The sequence below is a fragment of the Ixodes scapularis genome, unplaced genomic scaffold (genome assembly GCF_016920785.2).
Source record: "Ixodes scapularis isolate PalLabHiFi unplaced genomic scaffold, ASM1692078v2 PGA_scaffold13__105_contigs__length_92229423, whole genome shotgun sequence".
Lineage (NCBI taxonomy): Eukaryota > Metazoa > Arthropoda > Arachnida > Ixodida > Ixodidae > Ixodes > Ixodes scapularis.
Genome location: NW_024609839.1, coordinates 74625544 through 74637336, shown reverse-complemented (window position 1 = coordinate 74637336; position 11793 = coordinate 74625544). Strand labels below are relative to the sequence as shown.

General features: G+C 45.8%; 1 protein-coding gene across 1 annotated transcript; it reads right to left on the bottom strand.

Annotated features, from left to right (window-relative positions):
* Positions 1-4662: 4662 nt before the first annotated feature.
* On the bottom strand, positions 4663-11781 carry LOC115311652. Its single transcript, XM_029970400.3, has 2 exons — positions 11011-11781; positions 4663-5075 (listed from the first exon to the last, which is right to left on the bottom strand). Exons 1-2 carry the CDS (start codon positions 11210-11212, stop codon positions 4663-4665), a joined length of 615 nt encoding a protein of 204 aa, XP_029826260.3. The 5' UTR covers positions 11213-11781.
* Positions 11782-11793: the final 12 nt, after the last annotated feature.

The window sequence follows — 11793 nt, the reverse complement described above, 5'->3', positions numbered from 1 at the left end:
CACTTAATCATACGTCTTTTCGCAGACGACTGCGTCATATATCGTACCATAACTTCTCTCTCTTATAAAGCCAATACTATTTTCTTAATAAAAGTTCAATGTGGTGTGCTGACTGGCAAATGTGGTTCAATATAAATAAAACCAAAGTCATAACGTTAACTACAAAAAAAAAGAAGAAGAATATTTCTGAACATACAATATTAGCAACAAATAAATCGAAAAGGTACAATCATAAATATTTAGAAGTTCATCTAACACCAAGTTTGCCATGTAATCTTCATATTGAACTAACTTTGAGGGATACTTCGGAATTCAATGGAATTCCTGAGAAGACCAATGTTTGTAGCCGATGCTAACAAAAATCCGAGCGTATACATCCCTCGCTAGAAGTCAATTAGAATACGCCTCAGTCATATGGAATCCCCACCAAGATTACCTGATCAAGGATTTAGAGTCGTTACCAAAGAAATCCGCCCGGTTCATAACACGCGAACACTCACCTACCAGCAGTGTCATCCTTACTAAAGACTCATTAGATGTAGCGTCTTTCAAAACTAGAAGGCGAGTAGCAGGTTTCTCATTTCATTAAATATATCACAATTCATCTCCCTCTCGTCAATTTCACGTTGTGCCAGGGACTCGCATATTTCCGCGTGCTGACCATTCGAACAAAGTAAATTCTGTAGAAAGAAAGAGTAAATAAACAGGCGATCTGGTTGATGTTACACATGTTTGAAAAAACCTGGAGACGACGGGCGAAGAAGGCGACAAACACAAAACATCTCAAGCGTTTTGTGTTTGTCCCCTCCTCGTCCGTCGTCCGTTTTTTTTTTCTTTTTTTTTCCTTTAAATATGTGTAAATTATGTATTCGCCCGTACGTACTAGCTTATACAAAACCTCCCCGCTCAACCTTGCAATTAATTAATTGAACGCCTTGCCAAGCAACATAGCAGTCATGCAGGATCATCAATCTTTTTTTAATCCCACAGAAAGCCTAAGTCATCGTGTCGATGTATATTTGTTACAACGTTGGATCCAGCAAATGTCTTCTTGTATCGTCTTTTTATTTTTCGTTGGTGTGCTGTGACCGTCTGTCTTTTTTTGTACGTGTTGTGTTGATGTGAATAAATCCTCCACCCCCCCCCCCCCCCCCCCTTACTTAATGCCCGAAAGTGCCCTTAGGGTAAATGAATCAGTAAGCTCTGCGAGCCCACTGACATCCGTCGGAATCCACTTCAGCCACGTACTCCCGAGTCTACGAAAGATCAGCAGAAGGACCCACGGCAGGCCATTCACCGCGATGCGTTCACTGGTGGCAGTTGCTTTATTTAGCCGTTGTCGGCTCCTTTCGGCGTCTCATAAACAACGTCCATCCATTAGGCTGCTGGAAAAGGCGACGCGGGCGCGACGGAGGTCTCGTGGGACCGGTCTCGCAAACAGAGCAGACGAGGGCCGACTTGTCACGAGACGTCAGCCACCCCCGATGGACGACCGATGAATGGGGCCAATCGAAGACTCCCTTTGTCGAAGGAGCCACGGCTATAACAAGCTGCACGCCCCGGTCTCGCTCTATTTGTCCCCGGTGGCAGTGCAAAGTTCATTGAAAGGCTTTACAGCAGCGAGGGTTTCACACTGAGGGAAGGTGCCCACGTGCATCACGTGACATAAGGCGTAGCGGAAGTGGCAGCCATCTTGTCCGACCGAACCGCGCCCTTTCGTGGCCCAATATGTCCTCTTCTCTTTACCCGTCTTTTGCTGTCCATGCCGTGTGCTGCTGGCTTCGTAAGATGTCCCCGGGTGCTTGCTGATTAGTCAGTTTTGTGGACGTAACCGGCTGAAGGCTGTCTGATCTGATCTAGTAAACTAGGTCAGGCCGTCTTCAGTCTTCTAGACTCGCAGACACGCCGCCTGATTGATCCTATATATCGGGAGCAGTGGACGTGAAAGCCCGGTTTTTACTCTCTATATCACGTGAAAGTCCTGTCGTCTTCGTGGCGCCGTGCAAAGCAAAAAGTCTGCTAGGAACTATTTAATCTTTGCATGGTTTCGGGGATCCTAAGTTCGAACCCCACCCCTGCCTCTTTCGATCTGGATGAGTGTTGTACCGGAGTACGATCGCGTGCCACCACTGCGTGGTCCACGCTGAAGATCTCAGGATATATGCGGAACGCAAGTTCGTCTGCTTCTTTTTGCAGGGGTTGTGGTGACGTCAGAACGCCGAGTTCTAATTGGCTCCGATTGAAGGATAGTGGGTAGACCTTAAGCCAGCTTGCTTTGAGGTTTACCCACTATCCTTCAATCAGAGCCAATCGGAGCTCGGCATTCTGACGTCATCACAACCCCTGCAAAAAGAAGCAGACGAACTTGCGCTCCGGATATGTACATGGTACCGCACTGGCTAAATTGCTCATCTGCGGCTGAAACTCTACAGACGACCATCGGGGCTGACTAACTTCATGCTGTCTGAACATGCACGCAACACAGTTACCTCAACTGCATGGTTTTTGGACAATAAAGTGAGCCAGCGTCATAAATCGGCGTCATACATCGGGTCACACGGTATAGACGCTTTACACACGCGCCAGATTACAGCCGCCATTGCTGACCTTCTTTTGTCTTATGGAGATACCGAGCCACTGAAACGGCTGTTGACGAGCCTCCAGAAAGGCCAATGCTCGGTAGAAGGATGCAATAGAATTTAACATGGTAATAACCTGGCCTGCTATAATAATGATGAAGTGAATGAAATTCAGTAAGACGAAACAAAAACTGAAGGTCAGTTACGGCGGCGCCCATGCACAGCTGCTGCAAAGCGTCTATACACTGCTAGGCGAAAAAGAATTAAAATCCTCGTGCGACAGACGCACGCAGCGAAGAGCGCGTAGCGACTGACAATGTCGCCTTCTTTTGTTACAAACCTGTAAGACGGCTGATTTCGGTGAAGATTGTCGTATATAGGCATATACGACCTTTTAAGTAATATGCACTCTCCGCCATTGCCCAACAAAAGCTTAGTATACGCCAGTGGCTGGAGTTTAGCCTCATCATTAAAAAATGTTTTTTTTTTTTCGTTTTTCTTTTACAATATTATTATGGTAAACGGAAAGATACGATGTCACAGACTTGAGTCTGGAACAAACATCGAAATGAAAATAACGAACGTATCAAAGCAGTCTTTTTTTCCCCCTTTTTTTGTTTTCCGCCGTGTTACGTGAGCATACTTTAAATACGAGGATATCGTTCAGTATAGTTGCTTTTTCTTATAAGTGAGCGCTGTGAGCGCTGTCCTTGCAGCAAGGACTTATTGAGATCAAAGAAATGCAGTGGTACGGTTTACGCCCTTGTACGGTAAATTGGTTAAATAAATATCGGCAAGGTTTTTTTTTGTTCTTTTTTTATGCGTTAGCATTTATTGTTTGGGTGCATGTAGCCGTCTTTCGTTTGGAGGGTCGTAAATTAATTTTGTCGCGCTCTAAAAAAAAAAAAAAAAAAGGAAAGAAAAAGGGTGTCGTCTTACACTCTTTTGTCCCATATAATGCACCCCAAAACTTCAGTTCGAATTACAGCACACTGAGGTCGAACAGACGGCCCCCAACATTTACGGGGGGTTCATAACGGTGCGATATAACTTATTAACCAGCTAAAGTACGTATCAAAGACCACGGAAAGAAAACGCTATGGTTTTTCAGTAGGGTTAAGAAAACCCCGATTTCTTTTGTAGTCAGTAGCACGTACGTCAGCTTTTTTAATAAGTTGTACCACACGGCTATCAAGCAGCTCGTGAAAGTTGGTACCGTAGGTTGGACATCGGTGTGCTGCTCATCGGGCTGAAGTTTTGAGGTGTCTCATATGGGACAAAAAATGTTAAAATATAACTTTTTTTTTCTTTTTTTTTTCTGATAGTGTAGTTTGGACCGGACTGGAATGGACGATTTCCTGAGGCCGCGAGCGGTGCGCGTGTCCCGCTCGCCGTTCGTTCACTCGTTGCGTTCACTTTATCTCTTACAAGAGGAAAAGAGTATTCTGTCACGCTTCGAATGATGCGCCGCGGGAGTGGGAGAGGAAGGAAGCTGTCTTGCCTGCATCCGAAACCGCCGACGCCCGGGAGAAAAAACTGGCACTCCGCAAGGCAACAATGTGCGGACCGTTGCGAGGTTGGAATTTCCTAGGAGAATTTCCACCCTTCGCTGAGTTGGAACCCCTGCGCTAAATGATAACGCATTTCATCCAGAATCAGCGTAGCGACCGCGGCGATTTCGGCATCATTTTCGGCATCAACGGTCTACTGAATATCGCTATTAGGCAGTTTTAGTAGATCGTTCCGATACCTGCAATAACGATACCCGATAATGATGCGATGGAAGCGCGAAAACGTCGGCGGGGTATCGAGTATTGTTATCGGAGTTATCGCGACAATCTGCTAAAACTTCCTATTAGCTCTTTACAATAACTCCTGTAACGATACCCGATAGTCCGGTGATGCCTTTGCGTTGCATGGTGTTGTTATCGGTTATGGGTATTATCGAAGCCATTGAAACGACCTACTAAAGCTCCTTATTTTATCGTTATTGGGTATCATCGGAGTTATCAGAGCGATCTACTAAAACTCTCCATTGCATCATTATCGTTATTGGAGTTATCGGCACGCCTTACTAAAACACTTACTTTGGATTCTTTGGTCGGATCCTCTGGTGGACTGGCGAGGACACGGCTTCAGGGCTGATGGTCGAACACGACGCTGTCCTCGAGAAATTTGGCGGCAACTGCTGGACGCGAACCGTGGGTTCGTGAAGGCTCCTCGGGAACTGCTGGCTGCTCTGGCTGCGAACGTAGAGCTGGGGCCTCAGCTGGGACTGCGCCGTCGGCGAGCGATAGTTTGCCGACTCGGGGCCGCTGGACTCCAGGGCCACGACGAGACCCTGCGGACCCCTGGTCTCGCCCGGTGACCCTGGCGGCGAGATCTTGACGAGGCTCAGGTTGTTCTGCAAGAAGCTCAGCCCGTTCTTGACCATGATCACCGGTTGCTGGTGCTGGGACTGTTGCGGCTTGCTGCAGCGTTTCGGGGACGAGGATCCTGCCGAAGTAAGGTCACCAGACGAGCTATAAACAGGTATCGGCACAGAATTCCCCCAATTTTCTGGTGGGCGCCCGCGGTCCCTCTGCTAAGCCATCACACAAAAGACAGTCTGCTGCAGACACTGTCCAAGGCGCGTTTCTCCCTTGTATGGAGGTCACATTGGCCGTACAAAAACTGTCTGCAGACATGTAGGAAACAGACGTGCCTTGAACATATGCGTGACTTGTGTCAGCAGATGAATCTGTCATCATATTTCTAGCGAACACCGTGTCTTGTGTAGGATGTATGAGCACTGGGACTGTGGCTTAAAGTAAACGTATATCTCGGTGCCTCGTGCCACGATTTTCTTGCAGTTATCGCCAGTTTGGTGCTCAGACATTTTTAATCGCCTCCTGCGCGCTGCTATTTTTTTGGGGGGTAGTTGAACGCGTTTTGAGCTTGCGCAGTAGCTCTCTTTCATCCAGACGCCGTGCATGCGTCCACCGTCCAGTGACTCAGCATTTTTCGCCTGGGTTATAAGTGCTGGAAAGGTCTACAATGCAGAACGGGCGTAATAGGCGATGGTTAACGATGCGAGAATGCGAGTTCCTGAGCTTTATGGAGATGGTCTCGGGAAGTTCGGGCGATATCGTTTTGCTCTGGCGCGGGCTGTTTTTAACATTTCTGGAGAACGATGGAAAAGCGCGCGTTTACTGTGATTTCAGATAAGAAAGCTTCGCATAAGCAACTATTTTTAAGTACCAAGATGGCAGAAGAGCCGTTACTCCGATCCGCAGCGTATACCTTATTTGGTAGCTGTGTACGCAGAAGCATTGTTTTCTCTTACGGACAGGAGGGGATATGTGGGCAGTTTGGCGGAGCACCTGGAGCGAAAGCTCGCGCTGCAGAACCCTGGGACCCCGGGTTCACTACCCCACCCCCGCCCGTTTCGATCTAGATAAACATCGTACCGACGTATCGTGGAATGACTACCCTGTATGATGTACGTTCAAGACCCTCAGCTAGCAGAGGTACCACGCTAAATGTTTCATCTACGGCAGACACCCTACGCCCATTGGGCCTGACCAACTACCAGCTGCATATACACACAACATAATTACTTGCTTACAGGCGTCTTTGTTGCATTAACCAAACAGATATATATAGTCAAGCTTGCTGGACGATTCAATATTGTACCGGCATCACTTACTTTTGTCTTTACTGCATACAGATAGCACGGGCACTTCATTCTGTTGAGCATTCTTCCGATCAATTGGTTCCGAAACCTGGTAACCTTTGTGTCTGTCCACGACCAGCCGACCCTCGCAGAGAAAGCCACTTTTGGCCGCTACAGGAATGACGGTGGAAATCTTCTGGCTGATGGGAGGACGCAGTTCGAATCGAAGCAGCAAACGACAGCGACAACCGGCAACATACATCTACCATGCATATCGATTCCGGGCATTCCAAAGACTCGGAGAAGGCGTAACACGACACTCGCTGCAAGATGACGTGGCCAGAGAGACTGCTCACGCTTTTCTTTTTTCGAGTGACGCGGCTAGTTGTTCGAGACGTCAGAAATAGGGTCTGAGTTAGTGATGCAAAACTATAGAAAAAATGGCTACCGATACTATCGATTGTTTAACCAAAATTATCGATAGTGAACTATATCGATAGTATACTATCGAGTACTATCGATAATACTAGAGATAGTATTATCGATAGTGGCTTTTGGCTTTTCGATAAAAAAAAAAGTTGTCTTTTCGATAGATAACTATCGAGTGTTACGAAAATGAATGCACCACAGAAAAAGGAAATGACGACGGATATAGGCCTTTGCGCCTTCTGCCAGCACCTCCTAGACAGCTTTCAAGCCGTCACGTCACGTGACATGACGTCACGTCCCGGAGGCCTGCACGGGCGCTGATTGGGTGCGAGTGCCACGTCAGCGTTCGCGTGAGGCTATGATAGACAACGAGTCCCACGCGAACGCTGACGCGGCACTCGCATCCAATCAGCGCCCGTGCAGTCCTCCGGGACGTGACGTGACGTGACGCGACGTGACGGCTTGAAAGTTGTTTAGGAGGTGCTGCTTCTGCGCGCTGCCATCTTTGTCTGCTGGACTGTGGAACACCTTCTGAGCATGAACCGTTGATCTGCTGTAGGCTATATCGGAAGCTGCGCCTCCGTCCACAGCTCAGTGACGCAGCATTTTTCGCCTGGGTGCAAAGCGTTGCAAATTCTGTAGACGGGCAGACAACGCGCGCTTCTGGGAAGATCATGAAATTGAAAGGAAACAAAACATAAAGTTGCACTCTCATACAATGAATTTAGAGGTAAAGCAGAAAAGGCGTTTTGCCAGTTTTCCTGTGCACATATTTTCAACATTCATGGGCTTCAGATATCAGGCTTCAGACTTCAGTATGCCCTCATTTGTAAAACTATATTCAGTGTGCGTGTGTGTGTGTGTGTGCGCGTGTGTGTGTGTGTGTGTGTGTGTGTGTGTGTGTGTGTGTGTGTGTGTGTGTGTGTGTTTTGCCTTACAGCTACGGAAAAAACTCGCTGAAGACATATAAGGGTTTTCACAAGCTTGTTTCACGCTTGTATTTCCTTTCTTATTCAATTGTCACGCATTATTTTTCATAGCTTTGATCACCGTGATATTTTGCCACTTTTTGTTCGGTTCTATTTTGACAGATTTTAATAACGGAGGCTGGGAAAAAGATTTACCTGTAGGTATAAAATACAACTTAAAAATACAGAAACCGTCACATAATCTAGAAATAAATATCTTTGAATCAATAAATGTATGAGAGATTTTGTTGTGGAGACTTCAAATTGATCATTACCAGATAAAAAACTTATACCAGGCCAACATGGTTAGTTACTGACGCTCCAAGTTTTTCCATTCTTCAGATACAACAAGTTTGGGAACACAACGTTAACTGGAGAAAAAATAAAATATAAAAACGAAGATTTCCTGTGATCCAAGTAACGATACTGCTGGCAATGAGCCATTATTTCAGTGAAAAAGGCTTGTGAATCCGAAAGGCAATATTGTTTCTTTTCTTTCTTCAAACCTATTTGGTTCGGAAAAGAACGCCGCACTTATCTTTTCATTCGGGTAAATTCATGTCCCAATACATGCGCATTCCATCGCCATCGCTAGCACCATATTCAAGTAGGGTTCCGAATTTAAGCAACTAGTTTACTTATCAAAGGCGACAGGGATTTTCATTTTCCTGACTTCTCCCTCTAAAAAACAACCTAAAAAAAACCAACTTCGACAACTTGTTAATTTGATATCTTTTATTCCGTTTTTCAATAGTATACAATCGTTATTTTTTTAATGATTTCTTGTCAATTGTTTCTAAGTAGGATTTCTACCGTTTTCTGATTGTTTTCGAATAGGTTTTAGATTGTCCCTCGATAATTTATTTATTTACTTATTTCAGTACCCTCAGGGCCCGAGGGCATCACAGAGAGGAGGGACCCAAGTAACGAAACATAATACAAAAAAAAAAAAAAAAAAAAAAAAATTAACAAGACAAAAAGCAGTCAGTGTGCCTGCTTACAAAAATGGCTGGTTATTGAATCTTAAAAAAAATATCGATTGATGATATGGACACTAAAGATGCGGGAAGGTGGTTCCACTCCAATGACGACCTGGGAATAAAAGAGTCGAGGTAGGCGAAGGTGCGAAACTGGGGAATTCCCACTTTATGCTGATGATCAAGGCGAAAGGAGATGTGTGGAGGAGAAAGAATAAGTTTTTCTTTTAGAGTAGAGACAGAGTAGCTAATTTTATGAAAAAGCGATAGACGTTATACTTTACGGCGTAGAGAAAGAAGGGGCAAAGGTAAGTTAGATTTCATGGATGACGCACTGGCTGAACGATGATAATTACAAAAGATAAAACGCGCGCCACGGTTTTGAATGGCTTCAATGTTAGATACGTGTGTGCTGTGACTGGGATCCCAGATTGCTGCAGCGTACTATTTAAAGCGTACCAGGGTTTTAAATAAAAGTAATTTCAGTGACATTGGTGCTAAAGTAAAATTTCATTTTAAGTTACCGAACATGGAGTTAGCGGTGAACAGTGATATGATCAGTAATATGAACTCCAAGATATTTGTAGGAAACTACGATTCTCAAGAGGGAGGTACCAAGGGTGTATGAAAGTGGTGATGAGTCACGTCGGATATACAAGCATCGCTTTGCATTTGTTAATGTTAAGAGACATACACCACGTGTTGCACCAGTCCAAAACAGTGTTTAAGTCGTTCTGAACAAGTTGAGCATCGGAGTTATTAAATATTTCGCGATAGATGACACAGTCGTCCGCAAACAGAATAAACGAAGGAAAACAGATTCTGAGCTAAGTCATTTATGTAGATTAGAAACAATAGAGGACCTAAGACGGACTCTTGTAGGACGCCTGGGGTGACGGAACTGAGGTCTGAATTAGCTTGATTAGTAAAGACTAATTGAGATCGATTTGTTAGAAAGTCTCTAATCCAGAATAAAACGGTTGGGCCAATGTCAAGTTTACCAAGTTTGAGGAATAGAAGCTTCTGGGAAACTTTGTCAAATGCTTTGCTAAAATCAAGAAAAACGCAGTTAATCTGGGATCCACTTTCTAAAATAGAAAGTAGGTCGTTAGTTAAAGACAGCAGTTCAGTGTCGCACTAAAGAAGTTTACGAAAGCCGTGCTGAGAAGCAGTGAAACAAGAATTATAATCTGGAAAGTTATGGGGAAGTCTCTAATTGCAGTTGCGTTCTTCTCCGAGTTACACAACATTTCCTGGATGGACACACGGCGTTAATTCTTCGTCACCTAGTAGAATATCGTCGATAGCATTACGATAATTGGCCGTCGAGAGTTTCTCGGCATTCAACTACAAACAATTTCATGTCAACTGTTGATAGTATGCTATCGAGTTTCACGATAGCCGACTATCGATAGTTTTACGACGTTACATTATCGAAAGTTTTACGACATTATACTATCAATAGTTTTACGATAATCAACTGTCGACAGCACTACCAATTTTTTAACTATCAATAGTTAAATTTGGCTTCCACTATCGATAGTATTATAGATAGTTTTGCACCACTAGTCTGAATGCTTGCAGAATTAAATTAAAAGATTTAAAAATGAGGGTGGTGGGCCGGTGGTCCAAGAGGGATAAGCGAGTCTATATAACTCCAACTTTGTCCGAGAACGTAAACATATCGTGGTTTGACGTCGCAAAGCAATTGAGGCTACTTGCAACGTCCCACCCCAAAACTCATTAAAAAAAAAAACAAAAAAACACCTGGGACCAGGCTTTAAAACCTCCACCTCGCTCTCCGGGGAACTGGCAGAACCTGAACAAGTTAAAACCAGAAGGATGTATTCACTGGTCGTCACAGACATAAGCATTACTTCTGAGCGCCGTCCCATGTATCTCATGCTGTAAAAACAAAAAACAAAAAAACGTTTGGTTCTAGCCGACAGTCGAAAAGTCACTGCACCCACTTTCGGCGATTGGCGGACGTACTCCGTTTCGCACTAGGTTCGACCGCAGTCAAAGCGACGACCCAATGGAGCAACTCAAGCAGCGCCAACAGTGTACAGTCATGGCTCTCGTAGTTTTCCCGCATTTGCAATCGTGGCTAAACTGATCACGCACAAAAAAAGAGCGCAGGTCAACGGCGCTACCACTGTGTGCAAATGATTTAGCCGCTGACAGTAAACGCACTAAGACAATGAGCGTCGTGGCAATGCACTTTTGGGGCTGCTCAAGTGGTTCCACTCGGATCGTAGGGTCGGCTTTACGGTCGAACTTAGTGTGGGAAGCATAAATCGAGCCAACAAGAACCCCGGTAAGCGGATTGATCTGCCGCGTTGCGTCCGGGCAGCCCGCGGGAGCGTGGGGTCGAAGACAGGAGGTCCAGAGGACGACCGTACCTGAGGACGGAAAGGGCGCCACCAGCGTCGTCTTGGGCATCACGCGTCGGCGGTGAGGCATCGCGTCTTGTACGGGCCGACTCGGGAAGACCGCGAGCGGAGACGTGGTCGGGCCGCGGTCTGAAGCGACCTCTGCAAGGACACCTCCGTGGAACCCTCCCAGAAGTCTCACTTTCTCGCTCTCTCTCTCACCGCCTGCCATTGATTTCGCCGTGCAAGACGAGACGTCACCAAGAATAACAGAAAACAGCCGAAGGGGCTTCGATGACCCCTGCACGTGCTGGCTGTGCAGGTTGACTGCCGGTGCCAGAGAGCCTGTCCCGTGCGCGAGTCGTACGTTAGGGGTTGGGACTCTCGGGTGTCGCCGTCGCCCAAGGTAACCAATGACGCGGCAGTTTGTCGAGGCACAGAAACGCGTGAAGGCGGGCACGAGAACCCTTTGTTTTCTTTTGGGATTTTAACGTGAACAAAAAGATGAGCACGCGTAATTCCGGCGAAGATTGCGAGAAGGGGCAGTTTTGCAAGTGTTGATTAAAGAAACTCCCTGTGTTGTATTTTTTGATGAGCTGGAATTTTTGTTTTTTCATTTTATCCGGGGGTAACTCGAGCCTTGGGCAAAAGAAAATGGGGGAGTTTTTGTTGGGCTCTCCAAATATTTGTTGGGAGGATTTTTGGAGGCTGCAATTTACGACTTAGCTCCGCGGAATTTTTCTTTATTATTCGCCAGTTCATCTTCGAAATTCCTGGTTTCGTGTGACGCGGCTATTTTTGGACGTCGGGCCT

Bases quoted from the DNA above. Each gene is read 5' to 3' on its own strand.
- LOC115311652 (XM_029970400.3), bottom strand. From the start codon at position 11,212: ATGGCAGGCGGTGAGAGAGAGAGCGAGAAAGTGAGACTTCTGGGAGGG. The intron at 5,076-11,010 runs GTACGGTCGTCC...TTACTTCGGCAG, and splicing joins GGCGCCCTTTCCGTCCTCAG to GATCCTCGTCCCCGAAACGC.